Source organism: Mastigoproctus giganteus, chromosome 1, assembly GCF_048544385.1.
Source record: "Mastigoproctus giganteus isolate SK-2022 chromosome 1, ASM4854438v1, whole genome shotgun sequence".
In the NCBI taxonomy this organism is placed as follows: domain Eukaryota; kingdom Metazoa; phylum Arthropoda; class Arachnida; order Uropygi; family Thelyphonidae; genus Mastigoproctus; species Mastigoproctus giganteus.
In genome coordinates, this window is record NC_143575.1 from 239,987,659 (window position 1) to 240,012,648 (window position 24,990).

Here is a 24,990-nt window from a genome sequence, read left to right on the forward strand (position 1 = left end):
ACACTATAAATATATCCAAGTATTGTTCCTTTCTGATATTCAGTACCAAGCATTCAATACTGGTTCATAGTTCAATACAGGAGTATTGAACTATGAGTTTACGATTTGAACGATTTGAGTTATTGAACGATTTGAGTTTACGTAGTCCTGAAAATTTAACTGAACTTTTAAACAGTATGCCAGCCATAAGTAGTACTCCAAGTAGTAGCATGAGTACCTTGCTTCACTATTCTATATCCCTGGGCACAGGGCCTCGGTGGTATTCCTGATGTGCCCCATGCCGCCAACGTGTCGCTACTTATAGCAGAGGGCAGCGGTGTGGGGAAACTGAAAGTGCCCCCTGTTGCAGAGAATGTTACTATAAAAAGGGGTGAGCTTACCAAGCAGTCCAACCAGGATGCCGTTCTCTTGACTTTCACCTTCCACCTGACAGAAAACATTAATGTGAAGTGGGATACAGTACTGTGGCAGAATATGCTCTATGTGCAGGTGTCAGATGGAATTCTGCCAGATAGGTCCAAAGAAGCGTTTGTCACCCTACTGGAATTTTCAGAGGAAGAACTTCTGTGCACTAATGTTGTACTGTGCTTCAGCAAGAGCCGTTCAGATAGAGCTGCACTGATTCGCACATTCATGTTCTTGGGTTTTGTCAGCCTGATACCAGGACATCAACTAGCTCCCAGTAATGCAAATGAAGATTTCATCTACATGGCATACAGCTTTTGAACAATTGCCTGTTCTCTCCATATTAAAATTGATTGCTATACCTGCATATGAAACTTCAAGGTCAGTTGACTGCTTGCCTGAACTGTTGGACGTGGTTTCTCCGCACTGCATATTTCTCCAAAGTACTTTGGCTTAATCTGACATGTTGGCGGATGCTGTTTGAGTTAATAAAAAGTAAAATCATCAATCTTTTATCAGTCTGATGTTGTTCCATCAAACACACACAAAAAAAAAAAAAAAATAAAATAGAACTTTGATCTTTTTGTCTGTACACAATTTCTTACAGGGACCAAATGTGTTTATTCAGGACAAACATTTCCTGCCTAATTGTGTCAATATAAAAAGCCTCTGTCCTCTGGAGATAGGTACTCTGTGTTTGTGGCTAGACATGTTCAACTCATTCCTAATTGTAGTATTTTTAGCTAGATTGTATGAGTATTTGTGTATGTGCCTTTCACCATTTCATCCAGATAGCTCATTAAATGTTAACACAATCTCAGCTTAAATGCTGTTATAGATGTTTTTTGAATAACTTTTAAGATATTTTAAGAATGTTTGGGATTTTGGATTCACTGTATTGATTTATTTTTCCTTGTGATTTGTCAAAAAAATTGAAAAAAAAAAAAAAATCAGTCCCACATGAACGGTTGCTTTATAAGCTGGAACAGGTTGGAATCACTGGGAAAATCCTTAGATGGATGGCAGGATGGCTTCAGGGCAGGAGGCAGAGGGTTGTGATAAATGGCTATTCCTCAGATTGGGTTGATGTAAGAAGTGGGGTTCCCCAAGGATCAGTATTCGGACCACTTTTGTTTTTAATTTTCATAAATGACATTGATGAAGGGATAGAGGGCGTGATGTCTAAATTTGCAGATGAAGTTAAAATTGGTAGAGTAATTAATGATCACTGTCAAGCCGAGCTTCTTCAGAGAGACCTAGATAGACTTCAGGAATGGTCAGAAAAATGGCAGCTGTGCTTTAATCCAACAAAGTGTAAGGTATTACACCTGGGAAACAGTAATGCCAAAAAAACTTATTCACTTGGTGGAGTTCAACTAAACCCAGTACTGGAGGAAAGGGACTTGGGTGTTACGATAAGGTCAGACATGAAATTCTCTGAGCATTGCAAACAGGTTGCAAGAAAGGCCCATGGTGTTCTATCGATGATCTATCGAACTTTTGCAAGTAGAGATAGGGTCGTGATAATCCCATTATATAAGGCTTTTGTTAGACCACACTTGGAATACTGTGTTCAAGTATGGAGACCGCACCTGAAGAAAGACATCGAGCTTCTTGAAAGGGTGCAAAGAAGGGTAACTCGCTTGGTGGGATCGGCAAAAGGGCGTTCTTATGAAGAAAGACTTTGAATATGTGGGTTGCAGAGTTTGGAAACTAGACACCTTAGAGGAGACTTGATTGAGGTGTTTAAGGCTCTGAGAGGCATCAGTAAAATGAATGAGGACGAAATTTTCAAGATTATAAATGATGCTAGAACTAGGGGACATAAATTCAAGTTACGGGGGGAAATGTTTAGATTGGACTGCAGGAAGTTTTATTTTAGCCAGCGAGTTATAAATTACTGGAATAAGTTGCCTTCGTGGGTGGTAGAGGCCGACAGTTTGGGGAAATTCAAAGGTCATCTGGATAGTACCTTCGGGTAAGGGAAGCGCATAGGATGATAGGTTTAATTTCCTTTTTATTTATTTTTTATTTTATTTTATTTATTTATTTTTTGTTTTTATTATTGTTTTGTTCGGATTTTTTTTTTTTTTTTTTTGGCTGGTGCAGCATAAGCCATAGGCTTTCTTGCACTATGCGGCCGTTACTAATACTAATACTAATAAGGCAAAAATGTGTTTTTTTTCAATTTCGAGTTTTGAAGTCTCTCCTGGTTGGGAGACCTTGGCCTTTGTGATGAGTATTGCGCAACACTGCTTGTAAATGTCGTTATTGTAGTGGCAAGGCTTTAGGAGCATCAGCGATTAAGGTCATATTGTCGCCCGTTTATATTTTTACTTTCATTTATTTATGGCTGTACGCCAATTGTACAATTCTGGCTTGCTATGCCAATTTTGGTCGTTCAGCCACGTGTCTTTTATATTGTAGGATGCGTAAAGTGGTAAGTAAGTTAGCGGGGCATTCTACAGATTCTAAACTTGAATGTTCATGTAAAAACCAGGATAATTTTCATCATCTCACGACCATGTGCATCAACCATTTTTTTCAAATTATTTCTTCACACGTATAATTTACGTTTGTTAACACATACCTTCTTTCCTTTTCTCCTTTATCTTATTGACAATCTCTCACACTAATCAAAAATTTCCAAACACTACTTATGAAGTGGTTCTCGTCTTCCTTTATAGATTTTTGCACATATCACCTTACATCAGTATGCTTACAAAAAATCACCTATCAAATCAATTACTGCTTACCACCTCATATCAGTAGGCTCTTACTACACGCTCTCTTACACAACCATCTTTATTATTTCTCTTTTCTGATACAGGGTAGGGACAGACTCAAGTTCCAAACTGGACAGCTACTTCCAATTCATTATCATTCTTTCAGCTAAGCAGATAGGCAGACAGGCTTCCCACATCCGTTTCCAATATATACACTGTGCTGCCATTTTATTAGGTACACATACCTAGTAGCGTGAGGAGCCTCCTTTCGCCTTCAAAACAGCCTGAATTCGTCTAGGCATGGATTGAACGAGATGCTGAAGACGTTGTGTAGAAATGGAGTACCATGCAGACATAAGTGTGTCAGGCAGTTCCTTGAGATTCGATTGAGCTCTAGGCCTGCAGCAAACAGCACTTTCCAGCTCATCCCAAAGATGTTCAATAGGATTGAGATCCGAGGAACTGAGCGGACCACTGCAGCAAAGAAAAGCCATGGTCATGTTCCATGACTTTCAGTCATGGAACCATTCCATACTGATTCGGGCTTTGTGCACCGGCGCATTATCCTGCTGGAAGTAATCCCACTTAGTCAGCAACGATGTTTAGGTACAAAAGGGGCATTCAGACGTAAATCTATGGGTATCAATGGACCCAACGTGTGCCAAGAAAACATTCCCCACACTATAACACTGCCCCCACCACCTTGCACAGTAGTCGTCAGGCATAACGGGTCCATGGATTCATGTTGTTTTCGCCAAATTCTGAGCCTTCCATCGACATGATGCACCAGGAACTTCGACTCGTCAGACCAAGCAACTGTTTTCCAATCCTCAATAGTCCAGTGCTGGTGTTGCTGTGTCCACAGGAGGCGTTCCCTCTTGTTCTTCATTGATAACAAAAGGTACGTGATGTGGCCGTCGGCTGTTGTAACCCATTCGTGACAAAGTGCGACTAGTGGTACGTTGCGATATTTTGTTCCCACCAAAGCAGTATTCTGACGTGATGTGCGACATTATGGCCCGTCTGTTTGCTTGCACAATTCTAGCCATCCTCTTACCTCTCTCATCATCAAGCGAGTTTCTTCCACAGGAGTGTCGTTGAGAGGATGTTTTCTGTTCGTTGCACCATTCTCGATACACCCTTGAAACTGTGGTGCGAGAAAAGTTCAGGAGAACTGCCGTTTCAGAGATGCTTTATGCAGCATGTGTTGCACCTACTACCATGCCACGTTCGAAGTCCGTTAGATCACTCCTCTTCCCCATTCTTGCTACAGTTTGTACATTTAACTGATACTAGAAATGTTGTTCTGCTGCATTTATGTCCACAACTGTGGTCATGTGACTTGCAACGTTGTGGGAGAAATCATTTGTGTGCTTATACGCAGCACAGTGTATATATATGTATTTTTTTTTTTTTTTGGCAGACTAGCTGTTCTTCTGGTGATCTTGGACTGGACACTCTCTTTCCATGTAGATTTATTTATTCACATCTGCTTATCTGACTCATTCTAGGCGGGACCAGATCTAAACACATCCTACACGAATTATTCTTCAGAAACGCAACTATATTTCTAGATTTACCGCTCCACCGGCTGAGGGCTAACTCCTCTTTAACCTTTAGACATACATGAACCCCACCCGTCCGCACTTCCCCCAAAAATAAATAAATAACAACGGCTTCAGTCAGCACGTCATCACCCTCACTACTTTTTATTCTTCATCTCAGATCCATCACTTCACACTTCTCTCTATTTCTGATTTCTGAACTCCAGCTTGAACTCGAACCTCAAATCAAATTCCTACTGGAACCCCAACTCCAGCTCCAAATTGAATCCCACTTCCAACCCGTACAGGACTCTCAACGAATCCCACCGTCTTTTGTAATTTTCTTGTTTTGTTATTTGCTGGAGTTCGAAGGAACTCCAGCATTCCAACCCTTTCATGCATGCCAAGAGCCACCAAAAGTATCCATTTTCGTGTTTTCACAGTTTTGATAAAATGTCGCCAACATACCTTCTGATGTGGTTTCTCGGACACAAACGCCAGACTGTCCAGTATATTTCTGTTTCCATCCAGCTTCGGCTTACATCAAAGGCGCTTCATAATGGGTCCTATTGTCTTCGGCTCGTTACAACCCTTTCCAGCCTGTTCACAAATAACCACATCTTCCCTAGTATGGGCCACAGCTTCGTTTTCTCCCACTACACCCTCTTTGTGCTACTAGTTACTTCTTATCTCCATTTAATTGCTATTTAATACACATGTTTATAACCTCCCTATAAAAGAATATGTTTAAACAGGTCTGTAACGCAATTGAATAACTGTTATAATTATTTACAGCAGTAAAAAAACCAGCCCATTTATGATAAATATTTTTAAAAACATAATGAAAAGTGGCATTTTTCCAAAGGACTAGTCCAGATATAATCTACACCCGTTCCCAACGACAATAAGAGAATACAGGTTTTAGAGAAACAACAAACTGCATTATTAATTATGAGGTAATACCAAGAGGGTAATACCAAGTTCTGGCGGCCAACTAATTGTACTTGATGGGCTTTTTCAGGCCATTAAGTACAATTACTTGATTACAAGATCAAGATCTACTACTTTTACCACAATATACACGTTACCATGTTGGTGTTTTGTAAGTGTTCCTCTCCTAGGTTCTCATCAGCTTATCAAGAAATATTTTGGGTTCACCGAAGAAAGACCAGATTGCTTAACATTATTGTCCTCTGCAAAAGAAAGCTCTGTTTTATTATAAAGTCCGGTGGACCACACCACTTTTATTAAGTTACGCAGACCACAGGCTGAGCGACACTAGCTGATACTGGGCTGACTCTTAAGCTTGGTAGTTAAAAAACTTAAGGGAGGTCTGATGAAAGTATATAAAGTCTGGGGGGCGAGGATCGGTAAAGAAAGGTGGACAGTATATTTCATTGGAAGTAGAAACGAAAACTAATGAGTGCAAAACTAAAATCTTAGGGTTTACCAGAAGGCCGTTTTCTTGTCTTCAGAATGGACCCGAGTTATAGGTTGGACTCTCAAGTTTCAGTTAGGCTATTTCTGAATTCTCTGAATGATATTGATGAGGAATTAAAGGGTATAATGCTGACATTTTCAGATGATGAGAAAGTTGGGAAGAGAAACAGCAATAGAAGACAGATTCAGCTCCTACCTTCGGATGAATTTGGATGAGTTTAATGGATGGTCAAAGAAATGACAGCGACGTATAATTACTACCAAAAGAGAGGTTGTACATTTTGAAAAGAGTGAACTACAGAATAAATTATCTGAAGCTGAATATAGACAAGTTAAGAAAAAGAGAGAGAATCTTGCGTTACAAATCCATGGTAAAGCTGAATTTGGAATAATGTGTTCAAGCAGTGAGAACGCATCTGAAGGATACTTTTGTTTGAAAGAGTTCAAAGACGGGACTCATCTGGTGAGAATATCATGCGACTTGAGTGTACACAGCAAAGATCTCTTTAATTACGCAGCTGGATCCATACCTTCTGGTGAAAGGAAGAGTATAATCAGATTAGATATCGCTGCATAGACAAGTAATTTTTGGTTTTTACCGTACGAAACTGAGAATGTATGGAAAAAAATTGTCTATCGTGTAATTTTGTGATTCAATCAATCTAGATCCGTTTATTACTATTCCTCTTGAAAACAGTGCATATGAAGCATACCGGAAAATGCGGAGGCGTCCCTGATGCGCGTTTTCACAAGGTCCCATTGCCAGATAAGTCCCTGAACCTCGTTCCTCTGGACTATTTTACTACGGCATTAGAACTTCGTGGTCAACGTTGAAAGTTAAAGTACAAGAAACTGAACAGTTAAAGGACAAAATAAGATCTGGCCGCGCAAGGATCAGTAACTGGACGATTAGAAGTGGTAAATATCATACGTGCATTGATAGTGTTTCCAACTTAATAGAGGCCATTTGGACCATTTGGTGTGTTTATATTGAATTAAAGTTCAATAAATTTTTATCTTATGTTAATATTTCTGTGTTATATCATTTGTTTTAAATTTTATTCTTGTGGTGTTAAAATCTTAAATCATGTCGTTATTTTAATCAGTAAATTTCACAGTTTATTTTCATTAAAACACATCTCATCATTAACTTTGTGTTTTCAATTCCTCAGTTCTCCCTTGTCCATCAAATTTCCAGTGCACAGTCATTTGTGTGCTCCTCACTGTATCATGGTGTTATAACGAGAATTATTATTTTGCTTCACAGATGAAAGGCTTAAAGACGTCTTGTTCATGCAGTTCCACTATCCCGTTTTGATTACATTATTCTACATCGCATTCTCCAAGGTATGGGGACCTTCAATGATGAAAAATAGGAAGCCATTTGAAATTAAATCAGTTCTTGTGCTATATAACTTCATACTAGCTGCCATTAACTTCTACATATTTGTTCGGGTAAGTCCATTTATTGTAGAAATACCGTGTTGCTAAATAATATGGGGCTCTACTGCAGCCCTAAATTACACAGAATAAGTTTGCAACCTACTCCTGGCGTTGGTTGATATAAACATCATATAAAAGTATAATTTTATAATTTGTTTAATACATAATAATAACAACAGGATTTCCTGAGATGATCTCCTCAAACCATCCAAATAGCAACAGCTGGGAGAAGTAATTGAGGTGTGCCTAATAAATTTGATTCGCTGTATATCACTGTTTCATTTAAACATTTATTGGTTCTAATGCTGAGCAAAATAAGGTGTCTTTATTTTGTGAATTTAAGATGATATCTTTTGTCCATAACGGGGTCTATTCGTAAGCCACGTGCTGCAGAGAAACACAGAAGAATCAGCTTGTAGTGGTGCCGATAACGTTGAGTGGACAGTGGAAGATTGGAAACAAGTCAAGTGGTTAGACGAATCACGATACACTGTTTTCCACTGATGGTAGGCAGAGAGTGTGGAGAGAACCTCAACAAGCGATGGACCCTGTTTACCTTGTTACGACAGCCCAAGCATCTGGAGGCAGTATTATGGTATGAGGAACGCTTTGTTGGCACGGACTGGGTCCGTTGATTCCGGTGGAAGGTCGAATGTCAGCCAGAGAGTACCTGAACTTTCTGTCAGATCTACTGCATCCTGCAGTGTTACACTTTTATCCCGAAGTTAATGGCCACTTTATGGATGATATTGCAACAGCGTATCGTTTCAGAACCTTGCAAGAATGGTTCGAAGAACATTACTCGGATTCCATCATCTTTCCTGGGCTCCATATTCACCTGATCTCAATCGTATTCAGAATGTGTGGGATATGCTGGAGAGAGCTATTCGGCAACCAAGACCTCTTCTTTCAACGTTGTCGCAGCTGCTCGATATTTTTCTTGAAGAATGATTACAATTAGACCAAAACGCTCTAAAACTCTTCAAAGAATCCATGATGCGCCTCACTGCAGTGTGTATATAACAGATTTATATTTTACGTACAATGTTTTTTCAAATACCGTACTGTAAAATGCACCATTATTTTCTTTACTGTTGGACCATTGGTCATCTTGAACTTTTATCAGATTTGTGGACTGAAACTTTCGAATTTGATGTTAAAATGGGACTAAGCATTAAGACTTAGAGTTTACAATTGTCTCATTTTCTACTCTTTTTTTTTTTTCCTCATTTAGAATGTTATTCTCAATCCTCGGTTAAGTCTTACAGCCTCATCGGTGTGGTTCTGAAAGAACGTAAACCGATTTTATGTGAAATAAAAACATCTAACCATCATTCTTTATGATGATTAGATGACATAACTCGTTTAAATCATGGAAAGGACACCATGTGCCTTCGTAGGAAGTGTTTCCTCTAAGGATTAATGGTGTCATTAAAGCTCGTGTACTCTATGTTAATTTTCTTTTCATTTGATGCGTCAGTACTGGTTGGAAGATAATATAAATCTTATACGCAACTTATGAATTATTTAAGTCTTATCTCTATCGATGATAAAGAATTATGACATAAAATATGTATAAAATTAAAATAATATTTTTTTCTTAATAATAAAACGATGCATGTTTTGATTTTAGTTGATCAAAGCTGTCTGGAGAGATCGGAAGGTTTTCTGGTGTGCCAACGCACACTTGTTTTACAAATCTGGTGCAGAACAGGTACGGTACTCATCTGCTTTTTCTTTATATTAGCATTTTCTGACATTTATCATATTGAATGATGGTAGTGAACTCTTCTGGGATACTAGATGAGTTCATTCTAAGACTACTCCATAGACCCGAAGAATTTATGGTTTTGCACCATTCTTTTGTGTAGATGCCTTCAGTCTGAGCGTAGTCCTGTTCACGTAAAATGCTTGGAAACCACAATATGATCTCCGGGATGTAAGGTGGATACTCCAACTCCTACTGTTGCCTTAGTTTTAATGTAATCTTCAGTATATTCGTTATAAGTGGAAGAACTCTTCACGAAGAGGGGAGATTCCTTTGCAAGAGATGTTAACACTGTTTTGCTGGCAGATGATTTGGCTCTGAACTGCCTTGCCACTCGAGCATGGGGGTATTCTTACTGCACCCAGAACATCCTCGACTTTGGTTCAAAGGGGCGACCACATTTTCCCACTAGCTTACTCTACTGCAGAAAACATTTCCATTTTAAAATTATTGTGTCATGTGCTGCACTTTCTGGGGACACAGAGGGTTGTACGTAAAGCTTTAACGAGAATTCTTACAGTGATGGTCAGAGTTTTTAAAGCAAAGTCTCGAGGTAATTGTATGTGAAGAATTGAGATATTCAGGAAGAACTAGGATTGCAACAGACACAATGTTAATTCACGTGGTATAAGAGTAGCCATTATAGAAATCTAGATTCCATGGAAAACCACCACCTAACACATCCTTCTCCAAGTATGATAGAAGGGATCTTGTTAAAAAAATAAAAAAGCTCTGATTGTTTCAGTTCTTGTTAAAAAGGGTTCTAATCCTTTGAGGATAAATGTGCTCCACTGAGCGGTCCATTTTGGACCGCTCAGTGGAGCAAATTCTGTCTGTCTTAGATTTAAGAAACTGCCAATAAGAAAAAAAAAGATTATTTTTATTTTGTCCTGATAATGCTGTTGTAATTCTTATATACATGTATTTGCATAATTTATTTTATTTTGTTCCTTAAACCAACTTAGTTATAGATAAGTTCTTTAATTTCTTTAATTTCCAGAGCATGAAATTAGCAATGATAGTTCTGTTATCCAAGAAAATAGAATTGCTGGACACGGTAAGTTTAATCTTCTTCTTACGCTGTTATTCACCTAGATATTTTCTTAGTTTTTCGAATTATATGTCTAAAACCGTACAGAAGAAATAAACACAGTAATATTAATTATTTGGAAATCACAATTAAGATGTTTTCTCTTGGTATACCTTACTAGCTCATATTTGTAGTTTTAATAGATTTCATTGTAGCGGTGCAAAGAAAGGTTTAAGATTCATTAAGATCTATTAAGAAAGGTTTAAGATTCATTAAGATTCATGGTGAGGAATAGAAGAAGAGATGGTGAACAGAGCAAATGCTCGATGGATGAGAGTGAGAACCTAATAACGAAGGATAAAGAGATAAGAGAAACATGGAAGAAGTATTTTGAAATTCTGTTGAACGTGCAGGACAGCCAGCAAAAGGTACAAAGGCAGGTTGATCACAGAAGAGGGGATGGAAGAGAAGATACGGAGAGAGAGCTGAGAGACTTGACGTGGAATGATGTAGTGCAGGGATGGAAATACATCAAAACAGGTAATTTTGCTGGTATGGATGAGATAAATAGAGAGATGCTGAAGGCTACAGGCGAGGTAGGGATAGCGTGGACATACAGACTGTTCCGTAAGATCTGGGATCAGAGCCAGGTGCCGAAGGACTGGGAAGAAGGTTTGATCATCCCTTTCTTCAAGAAGGCGAACAGAAAAAAGTGTTCCAATTATAGAGGGATGACCAAATATAGAGGGATTATAAAGGGATGATCTGGGATGAGGCATCACACTGACATCACATGTGAATAAGCTGTATGAGAGAGTGTTAGAGCGGAAGATAAGAGGAACGATTGAAAATAGGATGGCCGAGGAACAGTATGGCTTTAGGCTTGGCAGATCGACCATTTTCTGCATCAGGCAACTGATGGAAAAGTGTTATGAACACAGTAAAGAATTATGGATGGCATTTTTGAATATAAAGAAAGCGTTTAATGCTGTAAATGAGAGAACGTTTGGGAGGTTTTGAGACACTTGGGGATAGAGGAACATCTTGTGGAGAGAATTGAGAATATGTGCACCAATACAGTGAGCAAAGTAAGAACAGTGATGGGGTTGAAGGAGAGCTTCGAAATAACACCAGGTTTGAGACAAGGAGCCGTCCCGTCACCACTACTATTCAGAGCTGTCATGAATGATGTGAAATGGTCCTGTACAAGTTGGACAGGACCAGATGAAAGTAATGCGCTTCGCAGATGACTTCTGCATATTGGTAGAGAGCAGGGAACAAGTGCAACGGCAAATTGATATATGGGCTAGTATGGACAATGAATTTCGACTGGTTTTCAGTCAGGAGAAGAGTGAAGTAATGGTTCTAAAGAAGGGTGGCGAGCTTGACAGATACTTTACGATGGAAGGAAAAGAGCTAAGAATGGTTAACAACTTCAAGTATCTAGGAAACACCATTACAAAGACTGGGGTGATAAACAAAGAAATAAGTAGAAGGATACAAACGGACGGGAATTTCTATAGGCAGACAAGTGAACTGATCTGTGGCTATTACGTACCAATTGTGACGTATGCATTTGAAACTTGGACTATAGGGAAAAAGGATGAAAGCAGAATTCAGGGGGCAGAAATGAGATTTGTGAAGAGCATAGCCGGAAAGACATGACGCGACAAATTTAAGAAAAGTTTAAGATTCATTGAGAAAGGTTTAAGATTCATTCATTGTGAAATTAGGAATTTTATTTTATTTAATCTTGCATGTCTCAAAAATTTTAATAAAAGCGATATGGATTTCAGGCTCGTTTCAAAGAGTTAATCGCAATAAAAGAACTGATTATTTCGTCTGGAACAGTGTAGGACAGATCATTCAATCGAATGAACATTTAAGTTACAAATCTATAGAAACAGGGGCAGACACAAGTGACAAATTATATAGAAATGTAATATGCGTTTAGCTGTTTTAAGAATACAAATAAGGATTAAACTGCAGCCATTATCAACCCATTGCAGGATGGAAGCCTCCTCAACAATTCATGTTGAGGGAAATGGACCATAATCTGCCACGCTGGTCCAGTGCGGACTGGCAGATCGACCGTATTTAGCAGTCAGGGGCTTGACCCCGGTCTATTCAAGGAGCGTGTGCTACTGCACTCCCGCTCCTGACCGTTCGGCTACAGAGGCCTATTATTCAAACAAATAAGAATAGAAATCTTATAAATTACAACTTTCTTTTTAAAGAAAGCCATGGAGTTGGAATATGACTGCGTTGCTTCGAAAGCTGAGCGTAATCATGCCTATGGTAGACCACGATACAAGCAAAAATCAGTTGTGGACGGAAACTTAATACCCTCTCAAAGAGGACTAAAGTCTTTTTGAAAAATTACTTTTAGTACTCGTGTTCCAGGTGAAGAGGTTGAATTTTAGTAGAATATTTCAACCAGCGAAAGTCTGTGATGAAAGTAACAAATACTTTTCCATTTAGCCAAAAACTGTTTCTTTTGATCTGTTTTACATCACAATAGAGGCACTTACTCGTTGTCTTGTGATAGCATTTGGACAGTGCGAGCAGTGGGAATGATTCAATAACTGGTAGTAGGCACTTCAATTGTGCAATGAGCCTGTAGGTGAGACAGCAGTTGCTTCTTTGGATTTTGAGATGGGAACAGCTGGTAGGAATCCCACCAAGTTGCAAAGAATTGGCTGAACAGAATACTATTAGAGAGACGGTGGATATTTATTATGTACACACCGATGGACTTTAGGATAAATTGCAGATTCTTTTCGCGGCCTGTATGCACAATAGTTTTTAATGATCCCCATGTCGCTATAAGCCCTGTGCACGGTGAAGTGTAAGTTTTTTAAGGATCTTATTCTTTCGAGTTAAATAACTATATTTCGAAATAAGGTTGTATAATGATTTTTAACTTTTTTTTTTCGCTCTGACAAATTTCCACAACGTGTTAAGGTATTCTACGAAAAACTTATTAAAAGTAATAGAGAGAATGAGAAACATGAACAATTTTCCATCTATTTCAGGCTTTTTTCATCATGCGGAGGAAGTTCAATCATGTGAGCATTCTGCACGTGGTACACCATTCAGCTACTTATTTCATGACTTGGATTCTAATCAGATATGCCCCAGGTAAGAATATTAACTTAGAATGATTTATAATATGTTGAATGTAATATTTGTTTGATTTATATTTTGTTTGATTTATATTTTTCGTTTAGGAGGCAGCACCGCTGTAGGAATGACGTTAAATTCCTTTGTACACGTAATAATGTACCTGTACTATGGCCTTTCAGCAATAGGACCTCAGATGCAAAAATATTTGTGGTGGAAACGTCATTTAACAAAACTGCAAATGGTAAGTCCTAGATTTTCAGAAATTTTCAGAAATGGGACTCAGACTTATGAGATCATTATTCTTTGTCATTAACAGAAATGTAAATAAATTAAGAGTGTTAGAGATTCGAAATTTACAAGTACCATTCTTTATGGAAAATAATGAAAATTAATACCATCGCTACCACAGCATATTTTAAAATGATTACCTACTTTGGGTTAGAGTGATGTTCAAAATGAAGTTGGATTTGTTGCCTTTGAATTCTTTCGTGGATTATTGGTGTAGGCATTATCTTCAACAGAGGGATAATTCGGATTTAAAACAGATTTTTATAGTGCGGGAAGACATCGAAAATGCCTACAAAAATCACGTTGAGTACTGTGAAACTACTTTGTATTCAGGTAATGTTCCGCCATGAACACAGTTAGTAGAATCGACGTTCACTGAGCTATGATCACATAGTTCGGTGACTGAAGCAGTGTCAAGGTGGTCCAGCATGGAAATGAGAAGTCGTGCTCAATTGATTCATCAAAGGCTATCCAGTCAACTCTGATTTTGTGGAGAAGTGGACAAAATCAGGCATTCTGGAATGAGAGGGACGGACGGAACTGGTAGGGCCTACATGAAATAGGATGACCACAGATGATAGTAATATCTATGTTAGAGTGTCCAGTAGAACTGCAGTAAATGGGGTGTTGGTTGGATTGATTCTGGACTGCCAGATTGTGGGTGAGAATAAAAGATCCTCCAAGAGCAGCCCATAAGGGTCCGAGGAAGAGCTGTACCAGAATTGGGATTTTTTTATTTTGACGTAGGAGGTTATAAATATGGATTTAGAACCCAAAACGTCTAGAGCAAACTAAAGGTAGTTGAGAGATTCTTCTATGTCCATGGAAGATGGCCAGTGGAATAAAATTATGTAAAACATGAAAGCATCATGAGTGATTTGAACACAGGGAGCAAACATATTGCAAAGTCGTGAATGACCAGGACGTCCAGTTCGCTGTTGATGATCACAATGCAGGTCTTTGGGTCATCGGGGATGAGTTGGATTACCCGAGTATGGAGGGAGAATCCGATGACTTGAACGAGTTACCAAGCTTCACCCTGGAGGCATAGGGTTCCTGGATTGGATATTATATCTACACTATAGAGTGCTCCTCTGCTGCACGTCGGATCTCATCGGCGCCAGTCCGGGGCCTATGAACGTTGATCTTCATGACTTTAAGTTTGACACTATGGTTATTGTTTGTGAGACTAGGGGTTTGTGGATTGGAAGGAGAGGAACTGTCCTGAGCAGCTACGGACCGAGGTAGAAGAGCATGGAGGTTATCCATCAGCGACCCTTAGTTTTACAAACTATAATGCTCGCTGATATTCTGGACACGCAACGTCGCGGACAGAGTGGTTATGTACACAGCACTAAAAAACTCCTATTGCAGTTAACACAACTTGGCTTTTCATCCCGATTAGTGCACTCAGCATTCACATGGCCACTGCTGGCGCAATGACCATAGAAATGGGTGGAGTGAGTTTAGAATTGCAAAGTATGTGCAAAGCCGAAGCAGAGGAAGCACTTCGTTACCACTGTGAAAGGCCGGAACTTGTGAGAACTTCATTCCAGAAAATTCTGTCACGGGCCAGAATGGATTTCAAGAGCCTGGGAGTGAGGATGACAACTATGTGGAGGCTGTATTGAACTTACTGGCGAACGTGAAGAAGATTTACTGCTTTACCTCGTCTAGAAAATATCCGAAGTCAGCAAGATTTTTGTAATAAATATCCTCCAGGAGTTCTTCATTGGAGGACTCTCGAAGAATATCGTAAATTAGGATGGAGGGGTTGGATCGTTTCTGTAGGCTGATGGGAACGTCAGCAGAGTGGATGGAGTTGGAGGAAGAGATGGTGTCGAGGTCCTTTTTAGTGGTGGTCTCCAAGAGCGCTGCACGGTTTCGGATCTCTCGCAGTGATTTAACTTTGACCTTTCTGAAGTCATTTTTCAGCGTATTCCCCACAAGCTCTTTACTGCGCCACTAGTCTTTAATTTTGAATTCTCCGTGGCGCGTAGGAGGAGAAGATATTGGGGTTTCTGATAGGCTGCTCTAGGATACTTTGAAAACCTAAGAATATTTCTTTAATTTTACCATCTTCTGAAACATATCTGATTATTAGCACTCACTGATCAACGTGGCTTGTGTCTGGCGTACAGTCGATAACCATTGAAAAGTACGTATCACGTTTTATTTCAGATATTAAAGTTCCTTTTGTCTTATTTGCAATTAAATTTATGAACTCATCAGAGGTTTTTCGCGAAAGGCAATTTATTTTACCAGGTCCTTAATTGGCGGACATTTCTATATGATTTTTTTAAAAATACGCGAAATATATTGCCATTGCTAACTCTGAATGCTACACCAAGGTTACCTAATTGAAGTGGAGCAATAACTCTTTTAAAAATATCGCGCCAATAATTTTCTTGGATGTTTGTTTTATTAGCCCCTTATCAGTACGTTTATGATATTATTATACAAAATAAAGGTACTAAAACGACAAACCATTTTCGGCAAAGTAAGTTATAATTCTATCAGGACCTGATCTGGTAGCATCGACAACCAAGAGTCTGTCAGCACATGGTCAGATGACGGGTATCGGGAAGATGCCTTAAACGTCACCTTATATGTATAGTGGTTTGGGCTATAAGCTTAATAAACTGTATTATTAATTTCACATGGTATAGGAGTGGTTATTAAATATAATAATTAAACTTCATGGAAAACAACCACGTAACGTCCTTACTATATTTATACAGAGTCTGCAATTCATGGGTAGTCCAATTAAAATAGTTCCGGCAGAACGAATAAAATTTACATATAACAAACAGATTTCGAGAGACCAGGGTACGCACTGTTCCCACCTCTGGCCTTTAGGAAATTGAGCCACTGCTCTAGAAATCATGAATTATGAGCTGAAGGGACTAATATTCCACAATTTAGTTGTGTTCGTAACACATTTACAACCGCCTCTCCCACATACTGTACCGAGAAGGTGCACTGGTCCACTGCTTTCTTGTGTCCATAGCCAGTGGAAAAGATTGAGGCATGTTCCCGAAGCGGACGGTACGCCGTGGGCAACCTGTGTTCTACTGTAAGGACCCTATTAGAGAATTAGGAAGGGTCACTCAGGAGGTGGATTTAGGAACTAATTTCGAGATTGCTTATTTAGATTTTAGCAAAGCAGTTGACTCAATCCCACATAGGCGGTTACTTTATAAGCTGAAATACATTGGAATCACAGTGAAAATCCTTAGATGGGTAGTAGGATGGCTTCAGGGAAGAAGAGAGAGAGGGTTGTGATAAATGGTTATTCCTCAGATTGGGTTAATGTAAGAATGGGGTTTCTCAAGGAACAGTATTAGGACCACTGTTGTTTTTGATTTTCTTAAATGACATCGATGAAGGGATAAAGGGCATAGTGTATAAATTTGCAGTTGGTGTAAAGTTCCATAGAGTAGTTAATGATCATCGCTAAGCAGACCTTCTGCAGAGTGACCTAGATAGACTTCAGAGCTGGTCAGAAAAGTGGCATCAATGCTTAATTCAGCAAAATGCAAGGTCTTACACCTGGGGAACAGTAACCCCAAAATAACTTATACACTGGGGGTGGTGGGAGTTGAACTAAAATCAGCAGTGGAAGAAAGGGACTTGGGAGTTACGATACGGTTAGACATGAAGTTGTCCGAACATTGTAGACAGGTTGCACGGAAGGCCCATGGTCCTATCGATGATTGATCGAACAGATACTAGTAGAGATAAGGACGTCATAATCCCATTATGCAAGACTATAATTGTGAGACCACATTTGGAATACAGTGTTCAAGAATGGAGACTGCACCTAAAAAACGACGTCAAAAGGGTCCAAAGACGGGTAATTCACCTGGTGAGATCGGAAAATGGCGTCGATATGAGGAAAGACTTCGGATATGTGGATTGCAGAGCTTGGAAACTAGACAATTTAGAGGAGACTTGATTGAGGCGTCGAGAGGCAAAAGTAAAATGAATGAGGACGAAGTTTTCACGGTTTTAAATGATTCTAGAACTAGGGGCAATAATTTCAAGTTATGGGGGGTAGATGTTTAGATTGGATTGCAGTAACTTTTATTTTAGCCAGCGAGTTATAAATTACTGGAATTATTCAAAGGTCAGATGGATAGTTTCCTACGGGAGGAAGGAAATGCATAAGTTGTGTATTTCCTTTTCTTTTATTATTTATTAATTATTTTTTATTTAATTTTATTATTATTTTACTCCTTTTTTGTCTGGTGCATCATAAGCGCTAGCCTTCTTTGCACCATGTGGCCATTAATAATAATACTAAAGTGGCTAGGCATTGAAAATTCGTGGCGTGCTAAGTCCATTGAATTTGTCTATTTAGAACCCTTGGGACATGACGCAATGGGAAATTTTAGCCATGTGTTAACCAATCAAAACCATGTCTCATAGGAAGAGATCTCTCTGGCTTGGAGATATTTTTCTAAAGAGGTCATCAGACACCATCTTTGACTCAATGCCTCCGACGCATAATGGCGCATCTTTGACTGCCAGAGATGGGCAAATTGTTGTTCAGCAGTTTCTGCCTTAAATTAAGGGGTTCTGCATTTCCCTTTACCAATTTATGTACGAAACGCAGTTTTTTGGAAATAAAAATGTTATTGCAACTTGAACACCTGTCTGAATCGGACTTTTGATCGAGTACGCCAATTAAAATGATAAAATCGATCGCGGTATCCATTTAATGATTAGCTTACAGGAAGTAAGAGCAATAAAAGTGAACCCTGATATAAAAGTTACATTTATACAAGGACATTTCCGCGATTTTCGTGATACGTTTTACAACTGGTGCCTAACCAGCATCACCTTTCTGAATAATTTCAATATACGGAATAGAAAAACAAAACAAAAAAATGTTTTCCTGAATTATTTTGTTTTGCAGTTGTTTAGGTTACATATTTTGGAGAATTTAATGCTCTTAAAGCATCGGATGTTTCAAAAGTGACTCTGGTCCTCTGTTCTTAGGACATAAAATTTTCATGTGACCTGAACAGATAAAATAAAAAACGTTAAATACATCCTGTAATGTTTGCCAATAAAGATTGCGCTCTTTCCACAACTTGTGGAAAAGGCTTTCGTTTAAATTCCTTCAATGAAGGAAGAAAAATTTATAGACACTTTTCTGGGCCGGAATCCCGTTTAACCAGTCTTTGAGAGTTATCTTCCCCTCGGAGACAGAAGTTTATCATCCAGTAAAATAAAAAAAACCAAAAGTATAATACATGTTTTCCACGTACTGTTGTGTCTCTATTGTATCAGGTTGGTCCAATAATAAGGAAGTGCAGTTACCGTGGAGTGAGGAAAAACAACACTGGACAATGAAGGATTGGAGAGATGTTGCTTGGTCAGAAGAATCCCACTTCCTGCGATTTCACGCTGATGGAAGGACTGGAATACGCCAAAGACTGCAAGAGTCCGTGGACCAAACTTGAGAAAGTGTTAATAATGTAAGTTGATGGTGGCGAGTATTGGTTGTGGGGAGTATTTCTGTGATGTGCATGGTGTCCCTTGACAGTATCGTGTTGAAAGAACCCATTGACAGCGTGTTCATCTGTGAATGGGTTCTTCCAGAAGGATAATAAACTGTCATAATGACAGAATTGTAATTCAGCCTACTGTGGTGGTCTCTCTAGCACCATATATCGATTACTTTGGGCACCTCCGCTGTTACTGAAATGGATTGCAAACAGCCATCCGCAGCCATCCAATTTGCAACAACTAACAACTATGAGTAGCCGTTGACTCGATAAAGAGCAGCATCAACATCCCCATTGCATGATTTCGACACGCCTTTGAGTCTATCCACGAAGAATTACGGCTGTTTTAAGAGTTAGAAGGAAGACTTACTCGCTATTAGATAAGTGTATCTAATAAAGCGACCACCGAGTGTATACTATTGTTAAGACAGACGTAATACCTACTTTTCCTGGAGGTGAGGTGATCGTTATCTACATTCATTACACTATTCTTGCTTGAATGAATTATCATGACATTTGGAAATAGTAGTTTTATAGTTTTTTCCCTCCTCTAATATTCATGGCTATGTGGTCTGAATTTATAAAAAAAAGTCAGAAATCCTTGAAATAAAAGAAAATTTCCTTTGGGCAAGCTCCAGTTAAAGATGTGAAGCACGTTCAGTTCTTTCTTTTCTGCTCGAGAATGTTCTCTCTGCTTAACCGGTTTATCCCTTACACTCCAACAGTTTACTGTGGTTTGAGACCAGAGAGGTTACCACGATAGCTGAGACAAGAAATTAAAACAGATGTTCACCATGAATAACACCCAATTATTACGATATTGTGAAGAAAAGATATCAGAATATTGGCGTAATGAAATCAGTGTTATCTATATGATTTATATCATATGATCATAGTGCTCTATTGCTCTTTGAATAATGCCCATAGAAATGGGTCGTACGATCTTTTTAGTAACGGTTGGTAAGTTCTTTACTTACAAGGTCGATTATAGCATTTATTAGAAGTTTATTATGGGCAATGAGTAATCCATTTAGACGTTTTCAAAGTTTTGATAGGCCTTTTTATGCTGAGTTTTTATTAGACAATTTTTTATCCAATATTGTAGATAACAAGTAGAACATATTGATGATTTAGTAGGTACTCTCTCTTACTCGATGTCTCTGATATTTATCTTTTTTTTTTAAATTTAGGTCCAGCTGTGTTTGATTAGTGCTTATTACCTCCAGATAGTGTTATACCAAGAGGACTGTGGATATCCAACACTCTTCAGCTTGATATATGCTCTCCCTTGTTTATTGTTCTTAACTTTATTTATGAACTTCTACATCCAAGCTTATCTACGACAAGCGAAGAAGAACGTCGACAAAACCAAGATGTTCTCCCTCTTATGCGTTGGAAATCTGAAAGGCGATTTAGTTGAACAAAACACAAAATCAGAGAACCTGAATGGAAATGTGATCGATAATGGATCAGCTATTCACAAGAGGATAGTTAGTAATGGAACACGCGAAAAAGAACATTAAATTCTTTAAGAACTTATTTTAAGTGAGAATTAGGAAAATGAAAGTCAGGATTGGTGGACGGACACATGTTATGTGAATTATGCAACTCAAAGAAAAACAAAAACAGTCGTGTGTTGCTAAATATTTTTCATAACATTCTCCTTAATGATTATAGAGATATTGAACGATTAATCTCTCCTTAATATACCTTATGGTGATCCTTTTTTATATTATTGAAAGTTAATAGTCATTTAAAGTATTTGTGTTTAAAAATATTACCAGCAATGAATTTTACTTTAGTGTGGTGAAACCATAGCATCATAATCCAATTGTAATAATAAGTATTAAACTCGTAACAGGATGTCATTCTTAAAAATAAAAGTCACATGTCACGAGTGTCATTTTGATGTATTTTTCGTGAGAACTGCAAATTAGAAATGTCCCAAAATGCTTAGAGTTCAGCAGAATGCAATTTTCACTTTTTTATGGCCCAAACATATTTATTTTTGATTTATGTTACCTAATTGGCACTGTATTTCATCAAGAAACAGAAGTCCTGCCGAAAATGGTGGAAATCTCAACTTCCTTCAGACCTTAATATCTAGAGGAAAGGGAATGCTTCTTGAAAATGAAAGAAAAGTCCAGGAATAAGTTGTTTTAGACAGGTTGAAGAGTCTAGAAGGATTATATCTCACCAACTACATAAATCTGATCTTTTTTATTTATTGGTGTATTCGGTCCTTATCAGTGTATGCGTGTTATTTAAAAAGAGATGGTCTTGCATTCATTGGTACACCAGTATGGTTGAACTAATCTGAAATATCTGCAGAGAAAGAGGAGTTAACTAAAGTGATGCCAATATTTGTCTCCCCAGATTGGCTTGCAAAGGTAGTTAAAGCTGCTGTCTATTAATGATTTTTTAGATTGTGATTGATTATAATACCTTCAAGGAGTCTTCCACGCTGATCTCAGGTAGACTTGAATCAAAAATCTGATTTAGCATTAATATCCGAAACTTGAATATCGTTAGGGCCCAGAAGATTTAGTGGATGTTCAATGTGCTCTACTGTAACATTAAAATCCTGGGAGGGAGGGAGGACAATAAAGTGAGATTATACACAATTCAAAGTAATTTTGACTAACCAAGATGCAAATCTCATATTATGAGCAAAGATCATTTATCACAGTCACCCAAATCTCTATTAAAAATAATGATTTTTGAGAGAGGTTCATGGTTCACCGCTGAACTATTCTTGATGACTGAGGAAAACCCCCAAATTTTTGAGGATTGAGTCAACTGAGTAGTCGTGAAGTAGGGCTCATGAATAAGTATATTATCTACATGATTTTGTTCGGCTGATATTCTTATTTCATGGACCACGACACTGGAATGCTGCCCGTTTATTTACATGAAATAAAGACCTGAAGCAGTGAAGGAAATCCCAAGAGCACTTCATTGAGATTCATTTACTATATTTACATTGCGTGTATAATCAGAACAAGAGCTATTCATTAGTGGTCCTAAGTCTTGAAGTTTCCATTGAACGTTTGTTTGTATTTCGGACAGGCATTGTCTCTTACAGAATGGTGGAAATCTCTCTTCTTCCTCTTGCAGTTCTACAGCAGGGATTTTCGTTCCCATTGGGACAATCAGAAAATACGTGTCCTCCCTTAGCACAATGTCCGCACGTAGGTGATCGAAGTGTGCAGAACTGACATATGTGGCCTTATCCTAAACAAAGATAGTATCTAGTGACAATTTTGTGGGAGCGAAATTTGTGAGAGTTCCACACACCATAAATACGTTCCAACGTTGACATACATCTGTATATCCTGGACGAGAAGTTGATAACCCAATTGACACTTGAGGAAGACCTAGCCTTGGTGGAAAAACGTAAAGATATTTCCTTTTTAATATCCTTCTTAGAGAAACCGAAGTCCGCTAAGATCTTAGTATGCGTAATCTCTTCTTTCGAGAGTCTTTAGGGACATCAAACATTATCAAAGATGGATTGCTGTTAAGTGGAAATTACTGCATTGGTTACAGATCCCATTGCAGAGATAGAATCGAGATCAGCTTTGGATACTGTCTCCACTAACAGCCCCTTATTTCTCAACAGGCGAAGAGATTTCACCCTGATATTCCGTACGTCAGACCGAAGCCTTTAGTCACAACATTCTTAATGTCGGCGTATGTCTTCCAGGTGCTCATGTCCAAGGCCCTAAGGATTACAATGTTATTACTATTAGTACTATCATGGGCATCTGCTGAAGGAGATGTCCATTTCTAATGCTCCCGTTACGGCATCAGAAAATAAATGTTGTGAAGTAACTTGCTGTAGACCCTCTTCAGCTAAAGAACTAATACGTCTATTAGTAGAATCTTCAAGAAAGTACGCGAAGGTGTCGTCGGTATAAGGCTCGTCAGAATCAGAAACCTGATTAACAACTTTAGGTCTACATCTTATTTCAGTCTCCAAACTATCAGTAGGTTTAGACAGGCATTTAGCAAACATTGTAGAGGTCATGTTTCCAGGTGGTGATGAAGGAGACAAGCCAGAGAAAGAGTGGTTACTCGTTCCAACAGATTTGCTCTAGTATTTCCTTCAATATTGACTGCCCTCAATCTTTCATTATCTATGAGAAATTTTGTTACAACAGTTTCCAGGTTTAACCATTTGTCCATTATTATATTTCCACTCATTTTGGTAACTCTCTTTCCCTCACATGAGAGAAAACTTGAAAGATCGTTTCTCATCTTGGTAACACTGTCATATGTAGATGACGTATACATTTAAAAGCTTCAGAATTGGTATTTTCACTTTGGACAGTAGCATCACTTGAAGAGGCCTCAGCAGTACACCCTTCTTTAAAGCTTACGTTATCTGAATTGTTAGCTGATTGACAATTTACTATCAGCAGAGTTGGTTTCAGGTGTTTCATCTCACCAAGATTGACAGTTCCAACTATTTTATATCAATCTCCCTATCCAAACATGACTATGTCAGTGAGGAGACAATCAGAGAGGAGTACTGCGAAGAATGTATTTGGTACTCCAATTTCACCAAAGTTAATTCAGGATTTAAGTTATGTACATTATTTGGATTTTCTTTTTGCAGAACTGGATCAGAATCACGAGTCAATATAGGCCTGTCCTGGGTCTGAAACTGTTCCTCATAAATTGTATTTTCATCCCAACCAGTCGACGAAGTTAGTTCTTTAGCAGATTCAATTAGTTTACCTGCCATTTTTAGTTAGAACATAATGTAGCAAAATCACCAAAAACTGTGGCCCTGTTATTAAGTGTAGAAATTACCAGTCTGAGAAATATAAAAAGTCAAAAGTTTGTGGTGTCTTTCTAAACAACTAAAAGGCAAAGAATGCCATAAACATTCTCAAAAATAAGTATTTACACCAATTACAAGTAGATGGTTAAGTTAGCAGTTGCAAAGTTTGCTTAAGAAATATCCAGTTTTTCTGGAAAGCTTCTTAGGGCCCACATGAAACACGTGTAGGATCGCCAAGAAAACCATATTGCAGCGAGAAAAGGAAACGGGCAAAACATTGTTATATCTTGGTAAATCTACAAGTGCGGCGCTCTGAAATATGACTTCGCTGCCCCTATAACGCTATGGCGGCCACGTGGGTTTGCACAGCGAAAATAACGATATATTTACTCACTTGTAATATGGCCTTCTCACATCCAAAAAATTATTAAAATTTACCTGGAGGTAAAGAAAGCAATGCTGCATTGACGCAGTCCAAGGCCTCGTTGATCCGAATTTTACGAGAGCACTTAAAATGCGTCAGCACAGAAAAAGAACAATGGCGCCACCCTCAAGTGGTGGAGGAATATCTTGAAACTGCCGATATTCAACCCGTAGTTGGATACTCACTGCCCTCAATCATTAGAGGATGCTGCTGGAGGCATTGCAGGCTGCTGAGATGACGTTGGTAATAAGCTTAGCCTTGGAGGAGGCAGACAGCTTCTTCAGCTCCGCAGGAGGATGTTGCCAAAGGAGAGATTTAAGAGTGGAGTCGAATACTTCTCAGTTGGCAGATTTGATTGTGAATCTAACAGAGTCGTTAGACAGCAGAGTTCTGGTTAGTTGGTGATATGTAATGTTAAAAGTAATGACCCGGTGATCGCTCGTGGTAAGGAACTCATTTACTTTCCAGTTAGATATGCATCTGGCAATGGT

The 24,990-nt window shown here is 38.6% G+C and overlaps 2 protein-coding genes across 2 annotated transcripts in view; both read left to right on the forward strand.

Moving 5' to 3' along the window:
- Positions 1-20,982, forward strand: part of LOC150091686 (very long chain fatty acid elongase 7-like) — a 51,619-nt gene extending 30,637 nt beyond the window's left edge. Inside the window, exons 3-8 of the mRNA XM_090385200.1 lie at positions 7,383-7,570; positions 9,192-9,272; positions 10,327-10,383; positions 13,392-13,497; positions 13,587-13,723; positions 20,477-20,982. Of these exons, the coding sequence (XP_090241326.1) occupies positions 7,383-7,570; positions 9,192-9,272; positions 10,327-10,383; positions 13,392-13,497; positions 13,587-13,723; positions 20,477-20,809 (902 nt within the window). The 3' untranslated portion in view covers positions 20,810-20,982. The remainder of the gene's footprint in view (positions 1-7,382; positions 7,571-9,191; positions 9,273-10,326; positions 10,384-13,391; positions 13,498-13,586; positions 13,724-20,476) is intronic.
- On the forward strand, positions 214-966 carry LOC150091687 (ornithine decarboxylase antizyme 1-like; the record flags this gene model as incomplete). The annotated part of the gene is made up of 1 exon (XM_090385192.1): positions 214-966. A coding segment is annotated over one exon (513 nt), but the record flags the coding sequence as incomplete, so codon positions are not given.
- Positions 20,983-24,990: the final 4,008 nt, after the last annotated feature.